The sequence below is a fragment of the Oenanthe melanoleuca genome, chromosome 7, assembly GCF_029582105.1.
Source record: "Oenanthe melanoleuca isolate GR-GAL-2019-014 chromosome 7, OMel1.0, whole genome shotgun sequence".
Classification (NCBI taxonomy): domain Eukaryota; kingdom Metazoa; phylum Chordata; class Aves; order Passeriformes; family Muscicapidae; genus Oenanthe; species Oenanthe melanoleuca.
This window is the reverse complement of record NC_079341.1, coordinates 27,617,433-27,645,339: the sequence shown is the minus strand read 5'-3', so window position 1 is coordinate 27,645,339 and position 27,907 is coordinate 27,617,433. Positions and strand designations below refer to the sequence as shown.

The following is a 27,907-nucleotide window of genomic DNA, read 5'->3' as shown; positions in this document are numbered from 1 at the left end:
AATGCCCTCTGTGCTGATCTGGTACAGTCTTATCTTAACAAGATGGAGTACTGTTAGTTACAGATTAAGAACAGAAAGTCCCCAAGAAGTGGCAGAAAGCTACTTATTAACCCAGCTCGTGCCAAAAATTCCACTTTCTCCCTTTGGTGTTTTTCAAGATCATATTTTTGACAGGCAAATGTCCAGACTAGATCTCGTGCTGTGAGATGGAAAGCATTGATCAGACTGCAAAGCATTGGTATAACATTTTTAATCAGCTGAAGGTGAAGTTTGCAATTCATCTTTGTACAAAAAAAACCCAAAAAACCAAACCAAAACAAAAAATCAAACATTATTTTGAAAATTTGGATCAACTACTTTACACTCAGGTGTGCACTGTACTGTAGGGTTCTCTGCAGACACCACAGAGATGCACAAGTGCCTAAACATTAGCAGAACTGTTAAGAAAAACTTACTTGTTATGGAAGTCATAAATCTCCTGAATATTGCCAAAGATGATGTGTTCTTTATTAAGGATCCCAGCTGGTATTTCTTCCACTCCACTTGTCATTTCCCAAAGGTAAGTCTGGAAGACACCAGAAACTCTTAATTTTGTGAATAAATGCAGTGGAAAAGACTAGATCTCCCTGCTTTATTGCCAAAGGCTAAAAAGGAACTGTGTACTTTGAGATTAAATAGGCAAGCTAAAAAAATAAATTTCCAATATGACAGGAAGCTCTCCAGAGAAATTCAAAGTGCTTTGAAATTGTCTGAGGAAAAAGCAGAAACATGACAACAACACCTGTCTTTACTGTCCACCTGATGGTGTCCAAAAACTGCAGGCAGAAACAGCTGAAGGATAAGCCAGATTTGCCACTTCAGTAGCATTAGATATATCAAAATCTCTGTCAGACTGCAGGAATGTGAAAGATGACAGATTTCACTGAATTACACTCTGGTTTTTGCCCTGAATATCACCAATCACTTTAGGAACACCCTGCTGTACAGCCAGGAGAGGTATTTGACTGTGCAAATCCAGAAGTTTCTCTAGTATGAGATGATTCAAAGGAATAGATTTGAATCCTTAAGGGAAGGCTCTGTGAATCAATGTGCACAGACTGTATATTAAAGGGAACATCCCCACTGCAGAGGACAACACCAAGAAAATACTTCCAGGAAATACTGAAGACTCCTGGGCAATAACTTACCTCTAAACATTCATGTAAATCCCTGACATAAGCTTTCTCTGTCTGCAGCAGCTCAGCCATAATGAATCTGAAAAAAGGGGATTATTTTAGATGTTTTGGACATTATAGACATTTCTACAATGAACAGGAAAAAAAAAATCCTCCTGTTGTTTTAAGGAATAAGGGTATTTCTACCCTAGACCTACAGCTGCCTTACTTTGCACCTTTCAGGTCCATGACCAAAAATACCAAGTCATACTCCAGTCCCTTGTACAGTTATTTTTAAAAAATATTTTCTGCACAAAATCCTATTAAATTGTATTCCTGCAACCCTGAGTCCAGGGGATTTACCATATACAAGTCCATGCTTAACTATCAGATCTTTCTCAGGATTAAGGAATTGTGATTCCCCAATAACATTTGCATCTTTGCTGACAGTCAGTTACCTTCAGAGGCCACACAGATGGATTTGGGAGGCACCACTACTTTGAAGAGACTTCAACAGCTTAGTATCTGGCCAGAGAAAATCCAGATGCTGTGAAGTGCAATAATGGCAGCTGTAGAGCCTGAGGCTGGGCCCCTCAAAGTTGGAATTCCTGTTTTGCAAATTTGCCACAGGCAGAGCAAGGGTAACATTTTCTAAAGTGTAAGTGGTTTCTTATCAATCATGACCTGCAGTACAATTCCAGAGGGCTGAGAAATACTTTCCCAATATTCTTACACAAAAAATAAGACAGAATACTGTGAAAACTGGATTTAAGTGCAACAAGCACTTCTCAAGTATTTCCTCTAATATGAACTATTTCTGGTTCTCTCAGTCCTACACTTGATGAAATTTGAACCTAAACTTCACATGGACTCTTGGGTCACTGTTTAGATAATACTTAGACTCCTAAAAATTATCTTTATTTTTTTCCTGCTCATGTTACTTTTTACATACAACCAGAAAGAAATTAGCAACTCCACAACATCAGGGTCAATCCAAGTTCTTGACTCACTACTTTCCCTTTCTAACTTCTGATTAAAACCAAGAGAAATTCAACCTTTACCTTCTGAAATTCTCTAACCTACAAGTAACAACTGCCCTACATCTGCAGACTTATCTCAATAGCTCTGCAGCTGGAAGGAGTTACAGGACTGTCAGTCAGTTCTGGTCATGCAAACAACACAGAATTATTCTTTAGCAGATAATGTGCCATGCAGACACAGTGTTTGGGAACATACTCTTTCTTTCTGGCTGACTTCCTTTTTTCCTCATTGACTTCATGATTTGCATCTCGCAGCTTTACCTCCCGGTCTGAAAGACTTGCTGGAATGATATCTAGTTCCAGGTCTTTGTTATCCTAGGGGAAAAAAGCACAGAGTTTAACTTCATTGTAATCCTACTGTTGTGCAAAGTGCAGCATGTTCATGAGATCACAGAGGTAAGAAGGGACAAAAATAAGATAATATCAAAAAGAAGGAAATTTAGAGAGAATTACTGTGAGAAGAGTTAAAAAGCTGAGAGAGAAATCTTAAAAAAACAGGAATTATATTCATTGTAATCTTCACTGTTTCTCCTAACTAGGAATCAATACTGATAAAAAAGCCTAAATTACCTTACTCTTTCATATATAATTAGTTGTCTAGTTTGGGACTTCATAAAAAACAGTCTGATCAAGTAGAGTGCCAGGCAGAGACAACTTTAAGTGGCCATTTACCTGGAATGCCTTTCCAGGCTTGGTTAGAACTTTGTGTAAACTAGAGGCCCTACAAGAACAGTGCATGAAAAATACCCTGAGGGTGTGAGGGGATTTATTCCTTATTCTTGCTACTTAATTCCAAAGACTTGTTGACTGAAAGGTTTTTAAGTGTTTCTGATTCTGGCACTCTCCCTTAATACTATGGCCAGGGAATAGTCAGAAATCCTAATTTTTGCTTCTTCTGATGCTCTACTTCACCTAAAAGAGTTCAGAGATTAGGTTTGGGATCAATTGCTTCTGTTAGTTAAAGGATGAGAGAATGAAAACTTGGAGTCAAAGTTCAAATTTGATGCAAAAGAATGGTGTGGGAACAGGATTTATGGTTTATACCAAAATTAACACAGACTTTTATTCAATTAATGTTTTTTCCCTCTTTGCTCCTGAAAGCTGTATGGTCTCCTGAAAAATAGTGCAAACATTTGTTTAGAAAATCTTTCTGATCCTCATCTGCCTCTCCTCACTCACTGACCCACCACAAAAAACCCTTTAACCCCTTTTCTCCAGAAGCAGCTCTGAGCATGGCCAGGTGGGCTGGCTCAGTTCTCAGTGTTTCTAAGAGCACATGAAAACCAACAGCATCCATACCCCAGGCTTCTCCTTGCCCTGTGGCTCTGTATAGAACCCCAGCAGGACAGGGTGTTGCAGTACCTCTGGGTTGATTCCAAGGGCCTTTTCCAGGGAGTAGCGGTATTTCCCCATCCTGAGAGAGAAGTCCCGGTAGCGCTTGTCCACGGTGGTGACCCACTTCCTGATTTCAGTGGCATGTATGTGTCCTTTTTCTACAAAGCTGTCAGCCAGCTGGATGAGGAGCTTCACTTTCTCCTTTGTTTGCTGCCCAAAACATGGTCCTTGGTTAGGTTTTATTATTATTTCCTTAGCTTTTAACTCACACAGCAGTCAAAAGAAGTTCACAACTTTTATACATCATTAAAGAGTGTCTGCACTTCATCTTATACAGAATCAGACACTTGAAACTCTTTCAGTAAAACATGAAAGGAATGACATTTTTATAAGGACATTTATAAAGCTGAAGAAGACAGAAAGTCAAGTTTTTGAAACCTCACAGACACAAACACATAAAACATGTTGGAAGTTATACATGCCTCCTTCCCATAAGCAAGAGCTTAGTTTTGGTGAGCCTTGGAGTAGAAGACAAGATTTTAAAATACACCAAGTTACTCTGAGTCTATACCTGCAGATCTGTGTAGGAAGGTCATTAATACACCACATATCATCCCAGGAAGTGATTTTGAGTCATTACTACTCTGTTTCAAAAACAAACAGAATTTAAATCCAAATTCATGGTCTACTATAAAATCCTCCATCGGTATTTTAGTTCCAGTTAGGACATTACCAGCTGAAAGATGCCTGAACTGCAAAGCACACACTGAGCCCCCAAACCTTCCAGAGCTGTTTTCTGTTCCACTTAGGCTCTGACTGCCCTTAGTGAAAACTGGCACAAAAGTCCTGGTTATAAACTTTAGGTCTGATTCCAAGTCTATCCCAGGAAATGAGGCACTGTTGTCAAAGACAGAGAGGATGTTCCACCATGCCTGAAGCAAGACACACTGTCAGATACTTAACATTACCAGTGATCTGATCACAACTGGACAAAGGCACATCAGACCAGAAAACATCCAGCAGATTTCAAACACAAAACTAAACTCAAGGAATTTCACCACCACAAAATCTGGCTGAATCAGACAACATCCTAACAAATTAAATGAGTACCTAAGCAAGGCTAGGTATGGAGATGTACAAATCTAACTTCCTGTCATATTTAAAGGGTGATTAATTCCCAAAAGCTACTGGTGATTTTGAGTTCCAAACAATTGGTTTGGCCAGAAAGTTACTGGGATCAGGAAGGCTTTCAGCTACAGCTTAATTTGAGAATAACATCAGTCTGGGAATGACATGCATTTACCTGATTGCACATGGCAGTGAAAATATTCTACATCAGCAGTAGGAGCAGCAGGACAGCCCCAGGGAACAAGACTTAGACATGTCAGTGTAAGAAACAGCCAGTAATGGTTAATAATGAACAAGGTCTAAAATTCAATCCCAGGCTAAGTCAAGAGTCAAAATGGCTTGGAAACTTCATTATGAATTTGGATTATTCCGATAAAAATTAAATTATGAAGTTGAATGTAATTTCAGGTGGAGTAATTATGGGTGGTTAGAATTCAGAAGTAGTTAAAAGAATGTTGTATATGTCCTGTCCAAAGAAATTACCTTCCATCCACTGCTAGTTATCTCACATTTTCAGAAACATGCAAGCTAAGCTAAGAGAAGGGGACAAGAACACCACAAAGCCTGTGAATCAAACCCATACAAGCACAGACAGCCTAAGGAGGAATTTAAGGATTACAGAAGATCAATTTCAGGACACAGTGAAATGCAACTACATAATACCAAAGCCATGGTCTTCCTGCAGTCCAAGTCTGCAATTTACATCCTTATCAGACTGTTAATACCCCTGTGGATTCACTGTCTATGAATTACCTATGGTTTGAATTAATTTGTCTGAAGCAGACCCAATCAGTGGTGTAAACCCCACCAGATTTCCCAGAATTGCTCCATATAAATTAATATATTCTTGGTAATGCAGTTTTGTATTCAAAAAAGTTCACCCTAGAGTTTAAAGACTCATCTATTTAAAGTAATTTGTTGGGATCAGCAGATTATTTCTAATGAGATAAATGATCATCTGTGATCAACCCAGCTGGAATTACTGAGATAAATTGTGGTTTTAATGACAGAAGATAGAGACCAGAAGTCCATTGTGGCCTTGGATGTATTCAGATCAATTAGTCTAGAATGACTGTTGGAGGATGGAATGTCTTTCTAGATGGATGTGAACTCTGTGTGCAGAATGGACTTTCTCTTCCTTCTGATCAAAATAGAAATTTTCTATAACCAGTACTAACCAAAGTGGAGAAAACCTCCTTTTTGTGCCTATGCCTCACTAAAAGTTCTCAAAAGTCATTTATCTTTAGGGCTACGACTTCTAGAGGGCAACTATAAAATCAAGAGAATATTTTTATAGAGATTTAAGGCATTCAAACAGGACCATAAATACAGACTAAAGCAGATGGCTTAATTAGATTTAAGTCACTGTTTACTTTGGCAGGTACTCTGAATTCCCCATATTCCTTCAGGAGTTCCTGAGTTTCTTCTGCAGATTCCCCTGTGGAGTTGTGAGTAGAGAGGTAATATTCACCAGTTTCTTGGATCCAGTCTAAGGCCTGTGAATGTCAAAAACACCAAAGGAAAAACAAAACAAACAGGTTTTGTAATTCAAGAACTAATCCTCTGACAAAAAAAAACCAAAACAAAACAAAAAAACCAACTGCCAAATAAAGACTATCAAATGCATTGGGACTTAATACTCTGTGTATTAAAACACTTTCTAGGAACACATGAAAAGAATAAAATAATGAAAGCAGGCAGGAAAGGATACAAAATTATACTCTGTGTTTCCTAGGACAAAAAGGAGTGTAGGGAATTCCACCTACATACAGATAAATCTGCAGGGAAAACAGTTTTATCATTCAGAAATAGCTCAATAAAACAAGTTTGCTCTTATATTTATTTTCAAACAAGTGAACAAATACAGAAGTTAATCTGAGGTGACAAAAATAGTGAATCTCGTTGTTGGGTTTTGGAATTGTTGTTAAATAGTTTTAAAATCTATTTTTGCCATGTTTTTCAAAAGTTACAGTGTTTAACACAAGTTGAAATTGCAGCAGGAGCTCCACAAAGAGGCATTTCATGGATACAGGAGATTTTACACACTGCCAGGACAGAAGGACAAGGTGGAGTTTTCACAGTACCTGCTTGGCACTGCGCTCAAAGACAACATATTGCTGGCACTGATCTAATCTCCTCTTCTTCAGGGTCCAGAAGTGAAGAACACGATTCTCCCTCTGCAACAGCTCACTCAGAATGGCTGCAGGCAAAGGAAAACATCTGCATGACTGGGGATTCCTTGCGTGCACACAGAAATAAGCCATGAAATGATGAATTTAATCACGATTAATCATGATTAAATTCACTTTGCCTTGCTCCCAAATGCAGAGAGCCCAAATCACACTTCTTAAAAACAAGCATTGATTCAAAGGGACTGCTCAAAAAAAAAAAAAAAAAAAAAAAAACCCAAAACCAAACCCCCAAACCACATACACAAGAACCACCACCAAGCGAGTGTAGCTGCAGGGCGCTCTGGTAAAGGAAATGATGCCAGAACAGAGTTTGCCTCTGAGCACATTGGCAGCCTTTGGAGGAGCTCGCTGCAGAGGGGGAGCAAAGCAGCCCTTCAGTGTGTCACTGCATGAGCACCAACCTTTGACCTGCTGCTCGGGGCCCCTGGTGTGGCTGGCCACCCCCGGCATGCTGACGTTGTTCCTGTGGATGTACTTGAGGAACACCTCGGCGTTCCTGCGGGCCAGGGTGCACGCCTAGAACAGCCCCAAAAACCAGCACAGGTGAGCAAAGACAGCAGAGGGGACCAAGGGAGCTCTTGCTTATATTCATAGGTGGAGATGAGAACTTCAGCTAAGAGTCAATCAACTCACTAATAAACTATCAGTCTCACAGATGTATTAAAACATGAGTAATATTTAATGTAGAGGCTCATTTTTTATATTAAGGCAAATTAATGACAGTAATAAAACAACTGCTTGCTAAAAACTGGTACCTCACACATTTTCTCTAACCAAATCTAACCCATCTCTCAAGAAAAGTATTCATTGTTTCAAAAAATTTTCAAATCTAGAGGCATAATTTCTTAAGCCTTGACTGCAAGTGTAGTTTCATGTTGTGTAACAGTTTTAGTTGCAGGTGGGAGGCTGGCAGACAGTTCACTTATCAGCCTGGGAGATCCCTTGTTCTTCCAGAGCAGCACCTGGAAGGCAGGAAGAAATTTCTGTCTCCATCCTGGTGCTGCCTTTCAGAGACAAAAGTGCTTCAGTTATTATTAGTTCTTAAGTTATTGGCTTGGAGGACAAAATTTGAAATGCTGGATGGTTTGTATAAGCCAACACCAAAATGATGTATAATTCCTGTCATTTATAGTGTGAGTTTAAGAACTGAACTTTGAACCAGCACAGATTACATCCTGCAAGTACAAACACCAGCTAATTGGTCTTGATGACATCTGTCTGAGATATGTATTGATAATAATGCTCATTACCCCTGCTATAGCAAAGTAAAACTGGCCTATGGTTTATACAGCCAAATCATCCTCTCAAACTTACCAACACTGCTCTAAATTGTCTACTTAATGGACAGGTTTCCTGATTTATTAGAGAACTAAAATTAGACCTTGAGAAAAGCCTCCTTCTGTTCCAGATGTTTGCTGATCAGAGGGATGACATGGTCTATCTCAGCTGCTGGTCCAAGTTTATCTCGGCCTCCACACCAGTCTTCATCCCGTCTGTATTCCTGCTCCAGACTCTCTAACACACTGCACACCTGAAACATGCCAGAGCACAACAACTCAGTTATCCACAACCAAAACCAGGAGGAGAACATTCAGTAAAAGTCTGTGACCAATGACATTTCATTTTTGTGCTATGGGTAACTATGGGGGTAACTGGGTGTAAAACAGACAGAATGATCTAGGTGGTTTTCTTACCTGTAGGGATCTTTACTGTTTGGGATAAAATTTATCTTATTTAAGGCTTTTAAATCATTCTTCTCTTCTAGTGGATAATGGAAGAAAACACAAAAGGTTGAATCAAGGCAGGGGTCAGTCCAGCCCCAGTGGATCATTCAGGAAACAATCCCTACTCCAGAACGTGTTTAAAATCCTACTGAAGTCAAAGGACTTAACACATACTTAAAGAAAAGCACATGCTTAAATACTTTCCTGAAACAAAGTCTGAAGCTGGAGCTAATTCTCTTCAGCTGAATTTTAGTTGCTCCCTCTACAGTTCTTTTGAAGGCTGATGGAAACCAATAGACTTTTAATCAGGGTCACAACCTGGGTGGATGCAGGTCCTCCACTGCACAGGACTCACACACATATGTTCCATCTTGGTAGAATAGTGGAAATGAGGTAAATAACCCAACACAGCCTAGAAATTAGGCAATTGCCTCAGACAAGGCTGAGTCTTTTATGTTGCAGATCCTGAGAACATTCTCAGTAGCCTGTGCAGACACAGCAAGAGATTTCCAGGACATGTGGAAATTTCTTCTTTCCAAGAGGGCTCTTCCTACAGACTCCACTGCTGAGATGACTCAGTCAGTTATTGCTGGGATCCAGGTAGCAATGTCCATCCTCTCCTTGCTCATTCTTGCTTTAATATGAACACATTTGTAATTCAGGGGACCCCAGGTGATTAAAAGCACAGTCTGGAGGAGACTCCAGAATGGCCCCCCAGTCATCCACACTATCACAGGCCATTTGCATGTGACTCTGATCAAGAGCACATTGAAGTCCACTTTAAAACTGGTGAATTAAGGTGAGGTGATAGCTGATCCTGCTGCCAGGCTTATGCACTATGCATTATGCAAGGACCTTATACACTTGGCAATCTGAAATCATCTTCTTGCTTGGATGCAAACCAGCATTCACCCTCAAAGATTTATTGGAGAACAAGTGCTTCATGTGTAATTTAGCCACAGAAAAGCATTTCCATTTTACTTCTTGAAAATCTTGACATTCTACTGGACTTTGGCAATTTAAATAATGAAAATAAATTGACTGCCTGGGATTCACATATTTCCAGAAAGAATTGTCTCTGCACATGCAAATATCATCTTTCTGTTAAGGTGATGAGAGAAGTGAATATAAAATGGGCTATCAATGAAGTCAGAGAGAAACTGGGCTATTTGAAATCCAGGGCTTCACCACTAATATCAAGAACACAATATACTTGGGGAAGACAGGCATGAAAAAGTCTGGCTGCATGTGACACTCTCCCTGTTCTTTTAGCTCCTTTTTCTAGATACTCAGAGAATTCAGGATCCAGTAAATTATTCACTCCACTGTCAGGCAGTCAGGGAGCAGACCCTTAAGGACTGTAGATGAGCTGTGCAGCCCAAGAGAAGATGACAGGCTTGCAGCATGAGTTCATGAGCATTCAAAGGCTGAACCATCTTTGCCCTGCACATTCGCTGAACAGACACAACCCATGAATGGACTGCTGGGCACTGCAGAATGCTTGTCTGAGACTTGGAAGCAGGAAGAGAGGCTGAACTGATAAATTACTGGCAATGCATATTTTGGCCAGCATATTTAACTGTCTAAAGCTCTAATGAATCCCCTTACAGTTTTCATTTCTCACACTCCTCCATCAGCACTAATTTATTCTGATCTTGAATCCACCTGGGACTGTAAATCTGTTTGGAACTCTCCACAGTGAAATACATTAATTACAAGGAATGAATTCCTCTTAAATAATCTTAAAAATACACTGAACAAATGACACCAAAAAGTAGCCCAAGGATCATTCTACAGCCTCCAAGTTAAGGAAAAGTACAGTCTTTCCCTAATGACATATCTAGTTGTGCTAAAAATCTTCCCATGTCTGGTTCTCTAATTGAGGACCTAACTGTGTGCCAGTAACAATAGAAAATGTCCTGGCAATCAGTGCTGCCTTCTATGTAAAACCAGAGTTTCCTGCAGTGTCCCTGCTAACACCAACTGCCTGGCTGCAGTAAATGACATCAGGCAAGGCTGCTCCAGCAGCCACACTGTGACACTAATTCTCTCTGACTACAGAATAAAGGGCACCTGCTTGTGCAAGGGATGAATAATCCCACCATGCCAGCAGCCAACTGGAATGTGTTTTGCAATTCATGAACACCTGGAATGAAGTAGAGTTGTGCTAGCATATAATGGGTTCCTGCTGTAATTATCTGTGCTGCAGGTGGATTTAGGAGAAAACCCTTGGAATTGTGGCATCTTTTTTGGCATGGTGGTAATTTAAAAACTAGTGAAAACATTGGCTCACAAAGTAACAATTAATTAATTGCAAGCAGTTCTCAAGGAAAAGCAGATTTATATTCCTGAAAACTAAGTTTCATAAGAACTTGAAACAAAAGTAGTGGGATTTCAAAAATTATTCCTGTTTGAAGGGGAAAAATTGAAAAAAACCCAACAAAAATAGCACTGTCAAGAATTATATTGCTACACTGAAAACTTTAAGATGAAAGTTATTACAAACTGCTTGCTGGTCTTTTTTTGTCTTTTTTGTGGGGGAGGAGGTTATGTTTTTTTGATTTGCATTTAGGTTGGTTTTTTTTTTTTTTTTTTGGGTGTTAAAATGCTTGTCAAATAATTAATTTTTACTGATTCAGACTTGGTATTTACCATAGCCCAGAAATGACACTGTCCAGCTCACCTGCTCAGAGGTTTTATAAAAGGCCACTGAGGCATTGACGAGTTTGAGCCTGTCCTCCATCTTCAGCATCAGCTGCTGCCAGTGCAGCGCCACCTTCTCAGCACATTCCCTGATGGCATCAGCATCGTAATGTCCAGCCTGCAGCAACACCTCAGCCTTCTGCTGGACCTGCAGGGCACTCTGGTGGGTCTTCTGTAAGGAAGTGGCATGAAAGAGGGACTGTGTATGAGGGGAGGAAAGAGAGGTTGTACAGATGTGCCAGATGTATGGTAGGAAGGTGAAGCGAGGCGTGAGCATGGGGATGCGAGAGAGTGAAAGATTTGCAGAGTTATCTTCAGTCAACAGTCACTTTCTGCAAAGCATTTTAGTCTCAGTTATTCATTTGCAACATGTTAATACAGCTTGGAACATGTAAGCACTGCTAAGATGGGCTGGCTCCTCTGCTCAGCTACTGCCCCTGGGGCAGTAACATGGGTGGGGCTCCCAGGGGCCCATTCTGGGTGCTGCCAGCTCTTGTGCTGAGCTCTCACCCAGCCTCAGTGCTGACTGCATCCCACACAGTCTGCAGCCCAAAACTCAAACCCCAAACAGTTAGTAAACTATGGGCCTAATCACCCTAATTCAGCTCTTGCCTGGCAGTTTACCTGGCATCTGCAGCTTTACTTGTGCAGTTGTGCAAAACATCAACCCCAGAAAATACAAACATGTCTTACCAAAGGGCATGAACTTTATCACAAGTATCAGCCCCTACAAAATGCATTTCTGACAGTCAGTTCACTCATATTGGAGATTAGACCTATGCTCCTGCCTTTAAGGGCAGAGCTGGGGAGAGTCAAACCATTCCCTCACCATTCCCCAGTTTACTCAGTAGCCACTTTTCAGGCAGGACTGACTCATCTGCCCCATCCCTCAGCCTAGTCCAGCTCCTCTCAGATCTACCAAGTGGTGGCTACACCTTCCTCTGTGGGCTGCTAAAATAGCCCCTATCCCTTCACAGCCTCCTGAGTAACTGTTCAGACAAGGTTAAGTCCAGTATTTGATTTTAGTCTTTTGAACAGAAGCCCTAAAATCTCTCAGACTCCTCTGTGCTATGTCCCATTTGTAACAGCTGCTGACAAATTCTCATGTGATAGTTTTATGATCTAAGCCATGAACCTGGAAAAAAAGCTTGAAATCATCTGGCAATACACTGATGAATAATGCAATGTAGAGAAAGCTATTAGGAAACAAAAAGGATTAATACTTGGCATGAACTTAGGAAGATGTTCAAGAACAACTGGTTAAATTTAATATCCATATATGCTTTACTGATGTTAGAATTGTAATATTTATTTGAAATAGACTTTGAAGGATTTCAACTGAAAATCAATTCCACATCTAGAATACTTTTAGAGAATAATCTGCCTTGTGTACTTTGCTGATCTCTTCCCCATATTGAGCTTTAAATACTTTAAATATTTAATCTACTGGCTTTTATTTTTGAAAACTTATTTTCCCCTTACTGTGGTGTAACCCTCTTCTTCCTCTGCAATTTGCATTTACCACCAATGTACCCCAGTGTCAGAAGCTGTGATAACTCAGCCAGTGAGTGTCTTGTTCCCCACTGCTGTCTGGTGCTGGCTGCCAAGATGTGCTCAGCACAGCTTGGTACCAGCCAGCTCATACAGAATTGATATAAAACTTCTTCCTTTTAATTTAGGAGCTGCAACAGCTGCTCCTTCCTTACTCTGAGAAGAGCTGGATCAAAATAAGTCATTAGCTGAGATTTAAACTCTATACTTATTAGCATGACTGCTAATAATGTATATAGACTGACTTCAAGTTTACCAGGAGACATCCCTTCCTCTTCCCCACACCTCCCACCTCCAGTGGCATCTCTTCAAATTTCCATACATGCAGAGTTTAAAATTTGGTTTAGATTACAAGTATATGGGTATTTTTCAGGTGTTTTTTTTCTCTGCAAAAAGCTAACACTTAATATAATTTAGGAAGAAGACACACCTTTTAAGCTGGAACAGGAAAAAGCAATGCTAGAAAGCAATCTCTTTCTTAGATGTGAGCACACTCTGTGAGTATAGGGTTTGCTCATAATAACAGAGATACAGGAAGGGCTGAGCTTAATTAGGAATTTTTTAGAGCCCTGCTCAGAGCAGACCTCAGCCCTTCAGCACCTTCTCATTCAAAGGAAAGCTGCTCAGAGCAGGGGCTCTTCCTCCTGGCCCTGGGAGTGAGGCAAATGGATTGGCTCACAATCAGTTTCCAAAGGCCAGGTCAAATATGTGTTGTCACTCCAGAGCATGAATACGGAAAAGCAGTTTCAGTCAATTCTTAAAAATTGCCGCTCTGCCTCTTTGTCAGTTATTTGAGGGTGAGGGTTGGAATGAGTTTCTTTTCTGATGTTAATGAAAGGAAAGCTGAATGAAAGATTATTTAGTTTGAGAGCATTATTCAGCAAAAAAATATTCACAAATGATTGCTGTAGAATGACCTGCAAACTGTGGATGTGAAAAAAAAAAACTGACTTGACAAACTTTTCCCATTTCAGATCACTTTATAATTTTAGTCTTCTTAATTTTTTATCAAAGAAATTATCAGGAGATGCCTGAGTATCATTTTTATGAATGGAAAAGCTGATATCTGGAAGCAGAAGAGTTAGCTGCAGGTGATAAATAATTTGTTTCACTATTGGCCTCTGGCTACATTATGAGTTTAATGATAAGTTGATTTTCTAAAGCCTCTATTCCTCCCCTTCCTTCAAGAAAGCAATGACTGATGCTCATTTTGTGTGATGTTCACCTGGGAAGGAGAGACAAAGTGAGCTTGTGTTACCTCTATTGCCAGCTGGAACTGCTCGTGCTCTCGCTGGAGCTGCTCAGCCTCCGAGAGGGAGCTGGCATTGACAAGGCTTGCATTGAGCATGGACTCCCCATTCCTGATCCAGCCAAGCACCTGCAAACAAAGGATGAGCTCATTGAGAGTGCCTCAGTACCAGGGTTTATGCAGTCACCTAGCAGAACGTGCTTCAGCCTGGCTGAGCAGCAAGCGTGGACTCAGGCTGCATCTGTGAGCAGAAAGAAATCCTAGCATAAGGTCTTGATGACACACAGCTGTAGGAGGCAAAGATCTTATTGAAAAAGTTAGTGCTTGAAGAATTAAACTGCCTTTACATGGGTATTTGGATAGCAAAGAGCACTCATTTTCAAGGTTTGAGCACAAAAATGAATGGGTCCCTATGCAAATACCCCAGGGCAAAACCACAAAGCATAATGAGGGAGATTTGAATTTAAACATATTTTCAGATTTCTGACTGGAATCATAGATATTGCCACACCTTTCTGCTTAATTTGCCTGTGTGTCTTTCACACAAAAACTGTGTAAGAAAAGAGCTCAGGGGAGGGGAGGGACAGGACACAGTTGGATTCATTTGGCATGGAGTTAAGATGCAGTCGGAATTTCCACCTGCACACAGAGCAAGGAAAAAATGTCACGTCTTGCATTTTGTATTTAATCAAGAGGCTTTACTTCAGACATGTTAAAATTATTTGTAGACATGCAATCCATGCTGTAATGACTGCAGAATCACATCCTAAATGTACATAATTAATCCATCAAACTTGTACTCACTCATTTAAGCAGCAACATTTTCTGCTATTTTAAGACATGTGTTTAGGAAATTTGCACCCAGAACACATATGCAAGTTCTTTCCTGTGTTGTATCAAAGCCTTTTTTCTACCTGTGAAGGTGTCAAATTAGTCCAGTAAAGCCAGAAAGTTGCTGAGTCCAATTCACAGATGCACAGGAAATCCTGACTGCTCAATCACTGCCCTAAATTTAGCTCATGACTTCCAAAACTGACTTTGCTGCAATAGTCTACATAGCAATTTCCCTTTTGTACTATCATTTTCTACAAGGGGTCCATTAAATTGCCTGGAGGAAACAGGGATTTTTTTGTTACTCTGTTTTTCATTCCTACATCATGCATGCTCCTAGTTAGATCCATTCAGTTCCCTGTAGGGTAAAAAATGACTTTTCCCTAGGGAAAAAAAGGGAGACATCTATACATGTAGCTGACCCTAATTTGTAGAAAATTATATTCTGCTCAGTACAACAGTGTGGAAGATTTAATTTCATTAGTTTCTCTTTCATCAGCAGGTGCAATTGTTCCTGTGGGAAATGCATCACACATTTAAAGGAAAAGCAGTTGAATTATCAGGTGGAGATTATATTGTCTGGCATTTTCTATAATCCATCAGACTTGAACCCTGCATTATTACCAACTACATGGTACCAAACTCTGAAATTAACCAAAGAATCACTGTACCTGGGAAAGGCTTGAATTGAGGACATCATGAGCCAAGACATGCTTTCACATTTTGCATACTGCAATACACCCTGCCTTGGACTATTTGGAATGTAGAATGAGTGTGTATGCTAAAAATACACCTTTTTTTTTTTTTTTTTTTTTCCCTCTGTGGAACAGCTTTCATTTCAGCTGAGTTTTTCAAAAACAGACAGTTTGACACAGATTTCACACAAATATCTGAACCTCTAAACAGTGAAATATCAGAAAAAAATATATGGAAATTCAGTCTTAAAACAAAGCAACTTGATTAAGAAGAGGGACCACACAACCAATCTGCCAGGTTTCCTCTTGTGTTAACAACACAAATTCATCCCTCTGTTCAAAGGTCTTGCAGACTCAAATTACCCAAGGGAAAGCAGTTCAGGTGAACTGATGGATTTCATGTGCCAGCAATGCTGCCAGCACCACCCCTGGCCAAGGCTGCTGCCAACATCCCTGAGCAGCTGCCCCCTCTCCTTCCCCCGTTCTGGAGTCCCTAAATTCCCTTTATCAGGTCCAAAGAGCACCCAAGCACTAGCAAATTTTGCTTGGAAGCATTTACACAGTGACCCCTTTCCACTTCCAGAAGTCTGGCACTTAAAAGTTAGAGCCTCATCTGGGTTTTGCATCAGCTATTTTCATACTAATGTTTTTCTCTTACTTGTGTTGTTTACACACAGTAATGAAAAAAAAAAACAAAACAAAACAAAACAAAACAGTTGCACAACCAAAACTTCTTAAATCTAAGTTCAAAACCCTTGCAGAGACATTCCTTGTGTCCCTGGTTTAGAATAGGGAACTGGCTGGGGCAGGGGAGCATTTACACATTTGTGTCTGGTTTACAAGACCTGCTCACAAATTGACTCCTACTCATATAGTGCTTATTACCTTTTCATTAAAATATATAGAAAAGCTCCTATTACAGCACCAAGGCACTTCTATGATCATTTCCTGTATTAATAGGTTTACCATTGTTTAGCAACATGCAGACAGGCCAACCCTAAAAGATAGCTTTAAACAGACATTTCCTACAAATTACAGATTTTATCAGCTTTGTAGAAGCAGTGATGAAATAGTTCTGGAGTTAAATATATCCTCAAAGACTTTCTTATACATCCTAATAATTTTTTATAACAGAGAAGCAGAAACACTTTTATGGGATCTTATATAAAAGCCACTTGTCACTGGAGAACAGCTTTACAGCAAGGCATGGGTTGTTGAAGGGGGCAACCACCACAGCTCTGAAACAACTCCCACCTTTGACTCCAATTTGCTTTAGTGAGGCTATGCTCCTGTTCAGGGATTCTCTGTAATTAAATAATAGTACTAAATTCTTCTAAAACTCCTAATTTATTCCCTGGAACTCTGCCATCTTCACTGAGCACAGAGTCAGACTCCACAGGAACAATAAAGGTTGAGGCACCCCTTGTGCAGTCATCCTTAAGGAATGAGAGCTCTGTACCATGCTGTGCTTTTGTCTACTGCTCAGTTTATTCAGTTTATTGTTATGGATACCTGTCCAGTCAGATAAGAAAAGATTTTTAAGTTCAGAAGACAAAACAATCTTTTACCACTCCAGTCCCTTTGCAGCTTCCCTCAGAAGCTTTTACTAACAGACACAACCATCAAGGACAGCCTCTGGTAATTTTAACCATGCTTAAAACTGCATCAGTTTTCCAGAAGCTATTTGACATTAGATTAGGATAAAACAAATATATTCAGTGTCTCCAGATGACTACTTCCCATCATCCCTTGGGCATATATATTTTGAGGCAAATCTAATACCAAACAGCAAAAATAGATGGATAACAAGCACATCAAAAGGATTAAATATACTTCAAAACAACCTGGAAAGCAAGTATAGCAGGACACCTCGAGGATATCTTGGAGCAAATTAGGTCAAGTTCAACACTTCTAAAAAAAAAAAAATCCTAAACCATACAAAGATAAATTAAGGGGATAGGGAAGCCAAACAGCTGCAGGCACAGCATTAGAGTTTGTTTTTTTAAACTGATCTCTACAAATCTATTCTGCTATTACTTTTATGTAAGCAGGCCAAGCTCTGTAGTTTCTGTCAGAAATAAGTAGGATCCAAATGAGTGAAAATCAGGCTTGGGCAAAATTTTTCTTAATAACAAAGACCTTGTGAATTACTGATCTTTACTATTTCCTCTCTAAAGCAGTTCACAGAACATCTCACTTGGAATTGTTCCACTTTAATGGCCCCAAACTTCAATTCATTGTCTTGGCATTCAAACCCTTGGTACATATGATATAAAGCAGAAACCTCTGGTAAATGAAACTTAAATAGATAGAGACAGTTAAAAGACTTTTTATTTCCATGAGCCATTATATCAAAATGCAAACACATGTACATGTAGCAGCTTTGACCAATTTTACTCTGTCAGCAGAACTTAACACAGCTACAGGAGGTGTCTTGAAGCAACCACATCTCAACTCATTCAGGAGAGAAAGAACAATTTGGTAATGAGATCATCCATCATCTCAGATGCACTAAACTGAAAGTGAAGGAAACCTGGACCAGACTGGAAATGAACTACAAGCCAAAATCAATACATTTCCCAATTTCACTAAATGGTTGGGAATATGACTCATTTACAGGAAACCAAATAGATAGGACACAGAAATATTTCAACTTGTGTCTTTCTGAGGGAGATTGTAGCTGTGGTAATTTATAGGTTAACAAGCAAAGGGGCCCTTAGTATTCAGCTGAACAAATAAAATGTTTTTTCACTACTGGTTTGCTGAGAGGTCACATAATAACAAAGGCTCTGATGGTCCCAAGCTCTGTTAAGGAAATACTAATTCAAGGCAGCTGTTCTCTCACAGTATTAGCTGAGTCCTATAAGCACTTCATCTGGGTAGATTTCAGTTGTAACATAGTTAAGGACCAGCAGATATTTGAGAATAAGGCAAATAACATCAGGTACCTGCAGATAGTGCTGCACTGCCACTGAATGGCTGCAGGAGCAGCCACAGGGCTGACTGCACTTCACCTTGGGCAAGTGGGCAACCTGCATCTTTAGCCTTTGTGCTACACATGGAATGGAACTCCTCTCTGTTTTCTGTCATAAGTTAAAATGGCTCCGCTTCATCATAAATCTATCATATACACCTCCAGGCTTAGCTAAGCTGTGTATAAGAACTTCAGGAGCCTATAGAAAAGAAAAATATATACTTCATAATTGTGTTAAGATGGTGATTATAAATATCACAAAGATTTTGCTTGGGTGGTTTTCTCTTTAGTTTTTTTTTTTTTTTTTTTTTTTTTTTTTTTTTCAGAAGAAAGCCAAGCAGTCTACAGAGCTCCAGAACTTCATGAGGAGCTGATTTTCAATAATCACAAATGCAAAATGATCATATTTAAAAAATAAATAGGAGAGATCTATGCTACTTTTAGGAAGAGTTGCAAAATACTCACATCAAAGTGAGTACTTTGAAAGAAAATATATGCACTGCTGTTAGTGCTGTCAGTTTTCTGAGTGTGAAGGATATTTTTTGCCAGTAGTGATAAAGCAATTCAGACAAATAATCACTCAGTTATTCTGTCTTCAAAAGTGAATATTTATGATCATATGCACTGAGATTCAGAGAGTGTATGTGTATAAGTTAACAGATGAGCAGATATCTTTCATGAGTACCTTGTAGAACTTGGACAGTTCTCCCAACCCCACCTCCCAACCCACCTATTTGTATAGGTAAAATGGAAAACTGAGTATTTCAGGTGTCTGGAAAAACATTCTTGTTTTTCCTGATGGAATCAAGGCCATTCAATTAAAAGACAGATGGCACTAGAGTGTGAAGCTATGGGCTATGGGCTAGGAAGCAGGAAGTGTAATGTTACTATGTGTGGTAAAGGAAAACAAAGAAACATGAGACATCCAAATTAAGTATTAGGGAAAACCAAGGAAGGCAGAACATGACTGCCTATGCTAGGATGAAATCTGAAAAAAAGGCAATGTAATAATACTAAGATGTCTAAACAAGTCCTAGGATCTGGAGACCACTGACAAAATTTTTTATATCATCAGAAGATGTTAAAAACTCGTGCAAGATGACAGATATATAGCAATAACTGAAAAGGTGAAACTACCATAATGTCCTACTTGGGTCTCACAGCTCAGTTCAGAAGAGTTGGGCCTGCTCTCCACCTCAGCTTAAGTCTGGGTCACAAATCAAACAATTATATTCCCAGAACACTCGGAGTTTGAGGCAGTTTCTCCAGGTGATGAGCTACATGGTCCATTCTGCACAGAATTCCCATAACTACCCACAAAGCCAAAAACTCCATGGGAGAGCAGAGCCCCTCTTATTTGCAAAGGGCCATTCTGTAACCTGTCAGGAAATCAAGCACTCCTTTAGACTGCCCACCTCAGGGTTGTCCCTTGGCAGACTCTGGCTCCAGTGTGAATGGATAATGGCTGAGAACAGCCTTGAGCCCCTTGTGAGGTTAACAACTCTCACCTGCTTGACCTCAGCCTGGAGGTGCCGGAGCTGGAGGCACTGCTCTAACCTCTTGTGAGTTTGGTCAGCATTAAGCTCCAGCTCGTGCTGCTTCTCATGAAGGAATTCCAGCAGTTCTTGAACCTGTGTTGCAAGATCAATGTCTTTTTCACAGATCAGCTCAATGCCTGTAACATGCAGAGAGAGAGAGAGAGAGATCATTGCACTTACTTGAAATTTCAATTTTGCATAACTGTAAACTTCTAAAATTTTTTGCCACCTAAAACATTGATTTGCAACTGTCTGAGTAATTATTTCTCACTTAACTTTCTCACATGTAATAGTTGGCTTTCCCAGCTCCCTAATCTTCATCACTATATTTTTCTACAAAGTGATGTTTATTTGGTGGTCATTGCTCATCTGACTCATCAGCATCTGGCCAGTTGGACTGACTTAAGCACAATCTTGCTCAAAAACTTGCATGAACATCAAATTTAAAAAAAAAAAAGACAGAAAAATCCTCCCTTTTTTAGGGTCATTTATAAACTTATACTTTAGAAATGCATGTTGAAAAAAAAAAAAACTAGAAGAGAAAAGAGACAAGGAAGAAAATAGAAAAGGGAAATGCAGGAAGTAAATTCTAGGCACCATCTACAGTAGTGCTATAAGTGCAGAAAACTCCACAGAGAAAACTTTTTTCCATCTGGATGCTGGCAGGAGGACCCGCCCCCCGTGGGGAGGCACTGCCTTGTAGAGGATCATGAACAGCAAATTAATTTAAATCAGACTCTATTTCATTCAGAATTATTCCACAGATGACATTGGACTGATATTGTCCAATCCTCACACAGCAGACAGAAAGGATGTACCACATCCCGCTCCCTTGCATCCTGCATGAGCCTGCAAACCTCTCACAGCCTGGTCTGATTTCATGGCCCTGACTCGACCAGGAGATTTTACTAGAGACCTCCTGAGGCCCTTCCTCCCTCCTGAATGTTTTTCTGGCACTGTGAGCCTCGTGTGTGGTGGTCACATGAAATACAGAGCAGAGTTCCCTCCTCCCTTCTGGGTGACACCGACGCGGTTGCGACGCTGGCTTCGCTACCAGTGCGACTGGAAGGTTTGGCCTGGAGGAAATGTCATCCCTGGGATTGAAAACTAATAAAGACCTGGCTCTTCCCTTATTAAGGTCTACTGGAATTTTGCCTCGAAACAGGAAGGATAAGGAACCTAATATAAAAATAACGTGATTGCAGAAATGCTGAGAAAACACTGCACTTTCCTCCAAAGCCATTTGATTTCCTGGAGAAATATGGCATTAAAAAGAAAGGTCTTAATTAGAAGCTGCTGAAAAAAAGTCTTGAACACTGTTTTTGAAATCCATTTAGAAAGTTGTCTTTACCTCTCTCTTTATCCTCCTCAGAGACTCATGACTTTCATTCAGTGGTATCTACACAGAACAGCGCACAAAATAAATACAACCTCATTACTAACCCTACCCCTTTTTCCTGGTTTCTGGTTTTATCAGAAAAAGCACATGGGAATGCAAATGATTGGCTTATTCCCTTTCCCAGCCAAAGCAAAACAGTTCCTTCATTACCAAATAAAGTGGAATGGCCCCTGGCTTCCCATTTAAAACTGGAAATTTAATATATGTTTCTATTCTTGGGAGTGAAGTTCTTTTCAATTGCCAGACACCAGGCATTGTTGCTGCAATTAGCCTGCATATGGTTCTGTATCCTGAGGGCATGATGGCTTTTTGTATGCTTGACTTGCCCACACCTATTGGATATTAACTGCACAGCTTTCCCTCCTGCACACCCAGCTGGTGCAGCTCTGACGTGCTAACCCAGCAGCAGCAAGCAGGGAACTGCCTGGGATGCTATCCAAGGGCACTGTGTGCTCCCCATGATGGATGGTCTGCCCTTTCCTGCTTGTCATGTGTCACACAGATTTATTCTGTGGTGCCAGCACACGCCGTGAGAGCTCTTTTCCTTCTCAAGGATTGGTTGGCAAAACAGAAAGCCTTGTTTCCCCAGTAATTCCTTACATATTATCTTTACATTGTGTTTTGACAGCTAGAAAAGCACAGCTGACTTTCTGATCAAATGAACTTGGTTGCCATTTTCTTCTACTGCCTCAAACAGTGCAGCAGATGTCAAGTGAATGATATTGAATTGAAAATGTTTTTAAAAAATCTCACAGGAAAGAGTACTCGCATCCCACAAAATATATATTAGTGACACCTGAACTGCTTGCAATGTGAGATATAATTCAGTCTAAGGAAGGGGTATTGCTTTTTAACTTGCACAAAACTGTTCTGAAACTGCTTTAAACCTCCTTTATGCTGAAATATTCTCTTCTTTGCAATACGAACTATAGTTATAATTAACTATAAAGGACATCACAATAGATTTCCACTTCCCTTCTAAACAATGCAACACTTGGAAAAGAGGTGAACAATGCTAGCTTGATGACCAGGAAGCAAAAGGACTTTGAATTTTATGTGTATCAGGCAGAGACTGAATAAATGTCACCAACTTCAGCTCTACAGTGTATTTCAGGCTTGACTTAGAAGCAATTTGTCTAAGATAGAAAAAGGAGCTCTGTAAACCATAAGAGACCCCCAGCTGGGGGCTCATTATGACAATGATATTGACAATGCAAATGGACTATATTAATCAAATAAATTTGCACAATCAATTAACCAGCTATTAGAGTGTAACTGCTTTTAATGCCTAGAATCAGACTAACTAAGGTGTATATGCTAATAAATTACCTGAGCACATCATCACCGCAGCTTGGGCCCAAGTGCTGAATCACTCCTGAATAACTATCCTAAACTTTCTCTGGGAAATGCATTTCTCAGAAATGTCAAAGTTGTCACTTTTGGGAACACTAGGCTCCTTCAACATATTGAGTCAGGCATCCAAAAAAATTGATAACCATTTCTGAGATTATTTGCCTACATATTTAGCTTTGCTATCAGCAGCAGAGCTAAAATCAAACAGGAAAAATAGCAGATAGGTTCCTTGAAACAAAAAGGGCTGGCTCATTAAAAAGTCCAGTCTTGCTGAGAATATTACTATAATATTCTCTATCTACAAATATGTTTCCTGATTGACACAGGTTTTTGCACCAGTTTTCAATACTGCAGAATTTCAGGAAATGCAACCTGACTTCCAGATCTTACCTGTTCCCTAACAAAACAAAACATGTCTTTAAAAAATAGTTATTGTGATGGAAACCCATTCTAATCCAGGCTCACTCGTACGTCCTGGAGTATTGGAAGGAATCCCAGAAGCACAACCCTGAGCAGGATGGAACTTTGGAGACAGTGGGCTTGCAGAGATGCCTGATTGAATGGATGCCCTCAATATCCACAGAGTCTGACCTGGTGCATCACACAACCACTGGATTTATTGTACCAGCATAAGAATGTTCACAAGGATTTTCAGGCACTCCACAGAGTCACTTCTCCAAGTCTGCATCAGACATGCAAAAATCATGGCTGAAAAGCTTCCTTTTCTACCTCCTCAAGACTTCCAAGTGAAAAAGACATCATACATGGCAGCAGCTGGATGTGATTTTATCTGACAGACTTGCTGGCTTAAAGACCTCCAAGACAAAGGACAGAGTGATCAAAATCAAGTCAGTTTCCTGTGTGGCATGTTGAAAAGAATAAAGCTCAATGAGTTACAGGGAAGGGAAGAAACTTGGCCAATTAAGGGTGGCTGGTTAGATAGAATGGCTCTGGAAAACCACTTTTTTTCTGGCTTTGTCTTCTGTGGCTACAGCTGAGTTTTGATTGCAGCAGTGGTGACAGTGTACAATAGGAAGCAACATTAGCAGCTGATTTCCCAGAACCCCTGCAAGTTTTCAGCTCCAGCAGTTAAGAACAATCATCCCCTACCCTATGCACTGGATGGCTTTGATAAAGGATTCAGGAAGAGGGAGAAAAATTTAATCACTTTTTTATGAAGTATAACTGTACTTTATTGAAGTAAGAAGCAGTAGGCTCCCAAGTACTATCTTTCTCCCTTATTTTTCCATTCTCCCAGCATTTAGCATTCCATGCATAGCAGACATGGCCATTACCTTTGATTAACTACAGTTACTCAACATCCCCATGGGATTTCTGCTTCCCTGCTTTTGGGAGCAGTGGATTTTTACTGGGTAGGCTTCATAGAAAGTGATCTTAGAGAATCTTACAAAAACTTTTTTATAGGTCAATTCATTGAGTTGCTAACATTTTGTCAGCAATCCAAAAGAAGTTGTTTCTAACTTCTTGACAAACACACAATTTATTTATTGTTTATTTTCTAAAAATCAGTCACTGAGGCTCCTGACTGTGCTCTGTTCTGGATCATACTCTTTAGCTCCCATGGATTCCTTCAGGATGAAAAAACAATCAGACAAAAGAGCACAAACATCTTAACCAATGTCTCAGGATGAGTTTTCTAACTCAGAAAGCAGGGAGGCTGAAGCACAGAGCCAGGCATCATGTGGGCAGATCACAGAGAGGCTCACACACATGGCTCACAGAAATTATCTAGTTCACAACATCCTCCTGAAGCTGTCCTCAAGCCTCTGTTGTGTGCAGCCTGCCAAATCAGGCTGGATACTGCCAGATAGTTTTGAAGGTAGGTGCCTAGAGGTAAAATGTTTGCCAAAGAATAATACCATAAAATCCTTTTTATTTCAAACAGGGGAAAGAACAGGAACTGCTCTTGCTTTGCACTCTTTCCAAACATTTTAGAAGGTTAAAGCACTACACAAGTAACATTCACTTCTGGGCTTTATGCAGTGGTTAATCTGAATTATTACATTCCTTTTCCAGATGCAAAATTTAAGGATACAAAAATTTTGACTCTACAAATGTATTAGAAATTCTCTTATGGTGACAAGCATAGTAAAATCAGACTGACTTCTGTCTAAATGACTCAAGACTTTCATTTAAGAGCACACCTCAAAGTGCTTTTTCACAAACAAGCTGCTACCTTTAAATTCACTCTCAAAAGGACAATTCCAGTATCATATTCCCTTTTTACACAAAATAATTCCAAACAGAACTGGCTGGAAACAAAAGTTCTATTTCATGTGTGGTTTCAAGACTCTCCTATTTGGATTCTTTCCTGGAGGAGTCTTGGATAACTGGATTCTTTCTCCCCTCACTCCCTCTCTCTTTCCCTTAGGCATGTCTGCACCCTGAAATGGGGAACAGGGAAAAGGAACTTTAGTCTGCAGAGAATGGAGCCAGCCCATCTGGTCAGCTTGACCCTCACTAAAGTCTATTTGCACTAAGATTTACAAGCTTAGGAGACTAGAATGACTAGACTTCATCCAGACCTGAGGTCTGACTGCCCAGCTCAAGGATCTGTAGCTCATGACTCTGCAGTGCTTGTTTCTGAGCTGGAGCAAGGACAAGGAGCTTGTCTTGCCCTCCCCTCTCCATCCAATTTGGAGTCAAACACAAACTCCATCCTGCAGCTGTGAAACTTTCTGAATGAAACTTGAAAGTCAACTTAATTTCCTCAACGAGTTTCAGTCTCAAAGAAACAGCAGGTTTTTACATAAAATCCTGAACCAAAATTCTCAAAACTTGTGGAACAGTTCTAGGAGTGGAGAGACAGGTGCTGCCTATACTTATGTTAAAAGCTTATTTGATATGTATTGAGGTATTTTTGCTTGCTGTACATTTGGGGGGGTTTGGGCTTTTCCTTGTTTTGTTTTTTTTTTTCCCCATGTAAAATAGAAATCAAATTGTTCTTCTCACCTGAAGCCTGGACCTCCATGATGTATTGGTGCAAGTCCTGCCCTTGCTGGATGACTTCAAAGGTCATGTTGTTCATGGCCAGTTTCCGCTCGGTGTGACGCTGCAATCGCTGCTCGGCCAGAGTCAGATCTTCAGTATTGAAATCATTCATTTGCCTCAGCAGATCTTCATTCCAAGCATCCAACTCTGCTGTAACCTTCATGGGCAGAAGACAGATACTCAGGATCAATGAAATATCTTACTCTCAAACTCTAAAAAAAAAATGTTCATATCAGAAAATACTTTGCATTTTGACTCTGATCATTGATCATGACACATTTTTCTTATGTGAGGATCCATGAAAAGATATTTGGTCCAACAAAAACTGTCACCTTCCTTTTCCCTTACATATCCCAAATGACACTGGAAGAGAACACCCACTATGTTCTCATTGATGGTAGAACAAATGTTTCTAAATATATTCAAACTGAATGAAAAAATAATGCTTCTGGAATTACAAAACTCCCTGCAACCACACAATCCCAAAATGGCCTGAATGTTTCTAAAAGCATTTTGCAACACATTACATGTTACATATCACAGATGTAGTGCACAACACAGAAACATCACACTCAAGGTTCAGGTGAATCATCTACAGCTTCACAAATGGTACCAGGCTGTAACCAAAGACCTGCCAGTAACTCCTGGGGACATGCTAAATCTTCTTGAATTTCTCTGCTTCCTAATTGTGACACACAGGCTGATGATTTTAGCAGTCCTTTCATTGTATCTCCTGCATTTTACAACTTTCTCCACAGTAGCCAGCTGGTATCAAAGCCCTCCAGTTTTGCCTGTGCAATTAAAGCAAGATCTAGTCTCCACCTAAGCAGCCCAGTCTCACCTCAACCTAGGTTCTGCTGCTGCAGGCGAAAAGAGAGGATGTGCTAGTGACAATGAATGAGGGAGAGGGAGCAAGGGAAATGGGAAATAAGTCATACAGTGGAGAGTACAAGTCTTAGAAGGATTAAAAATTATTAAATAAATGCCTTAATTATGATTAATAGGTCAATTTTCACAGCTAGATTCAGGAGAGCTAAAAGCAAGTATCTAAATTCCCACTTATGCACATTGTGATGCAGTGAAAAGTTCTTTGCTTTTCTTCAGGACCTATGTGCAGTAAGATGTTCCACTTCCTAAGGAACCAAGTTTCAAAATTTTCCATTCAGCTCTCCTTTCCAGAAAACATACATTATATGCAACACAGGTTTAGGAAGAAGACCCAAATGGACAAGTTCTCAGTCTTTCTCACATTAGAATGGACAGGAGCACACATTTCTGCACCAGAAAAAAAGAAGTGTATGTTTTAGGCTGTTTTTTGAGAGAAGCAGAAAAGCAGACTTACTCAATGAAGAACCTGGGACTCAGCTGCAGAGTAGAAGGCAGAGCGTGGATATCCTGAGGGGTTTCTATTTTTCTTCAGCTTGTTCCTTTGCCCATTCCACTCAATTACCTTTAAATAATAGCTATCTCTACACTGTCCTTGCCCCCATTCCTGATTCTAGCAGCATCTGATTCATTCACATATCTCAGCAGGAGTCCCTGGACTGTGGAGACTTATTGGCAGATTTAGCAGCTATGGAAAAATGTCCAGTTAATGGTGGAGGAGAGTTTTACAAGATACATTTACATTTGGGGACAGATGCTCAGCTAACAGTAATCAGAACTGAGGTGATCTTGACCTCATTTCAAACTACAAACAACAGAATTAATTCAGAGTGAGAGCAGGTTCCCACAGTCATGACAGTAACACAAAGTTCAATGTAAAGTCCTTTCTGCTCTTTCTAATGGAAAAGCATGTGACATAAATGAATCAGAAGAACTTTCTCTTGGTAACTTCTCCACTTGCCTGCAGAAGGGACACTGATCACTACTGCTATTGTTGTTAAATCTACAATAATTTTCTTTCCAGCACCAGGAAATGGCTCCTCCTGACCATACTGGTTTTTTTGCCTCTCAGGTGTGAGTGTCCAAGACAGGTCTGCAGCAGAGAGGCATCTGCAAACACTCAGGGGAAGGATGAAACCAGGCA

General features: G+C 40.0%; 1 protein-coding gene across 3 annotated transcripts in view; it reads right to left on the bottom strand.

Moving 5' to 3' along the window:
• The window catches only part of KALRN (kalirin RhoGEF kinase), a 455,469-nt gene that overhangs the window by 136,883 nt on the left and 290,679 nt on the right, over positions 1–27,907 (bottom strand). For all 3 annotated transcript variants that reach the window (XM_056495829.1, XM_056495830.1, XM_056495831.1), the window contains 12 exons: positions 25,840–26,035; positions 20,085–20,251; positions 14,086–14,205; positions 11,257–11,475; positions 8,231–8,380; positions 7,251–7,365; positions 6,742–6,857; positions 6,031–6,153; positions 3,557–3,739; positions 2,391–2,509; positions 1,188–1,254; positions 456–565 (listed from right to left, as the gene is read on the bottom strand). In XM_056495829.1, the coding sequence (XP_056351804.1) occupies positions 456–565; positions 1,188–1,254; positions 2,391–2,509; positions 3,557–3,739; positions 6,031–6,153; positions 6,742–6,857; positions 7,251–7,365; positions 8,231–8,380; positions 11,257–11,475; positions 14,086–14,205; positions 20,085–20,251; positions 25,840–26,035 (1,685 nt within the window). The remainder of the gene's footprint in view (positions 1–455; positions 566–1,187; positions 1,255–2,390; positions 2,510–3,556; positions 3,740–6,030; positions 6,154–6,741; positions 6,858–7,250; positions 7,366–8,230; positions 8,381–11,256; positions 11,476–14,085; positions 14,206–20,084; positions 20,252–25,839; positions 26,036–27,907) is intronic.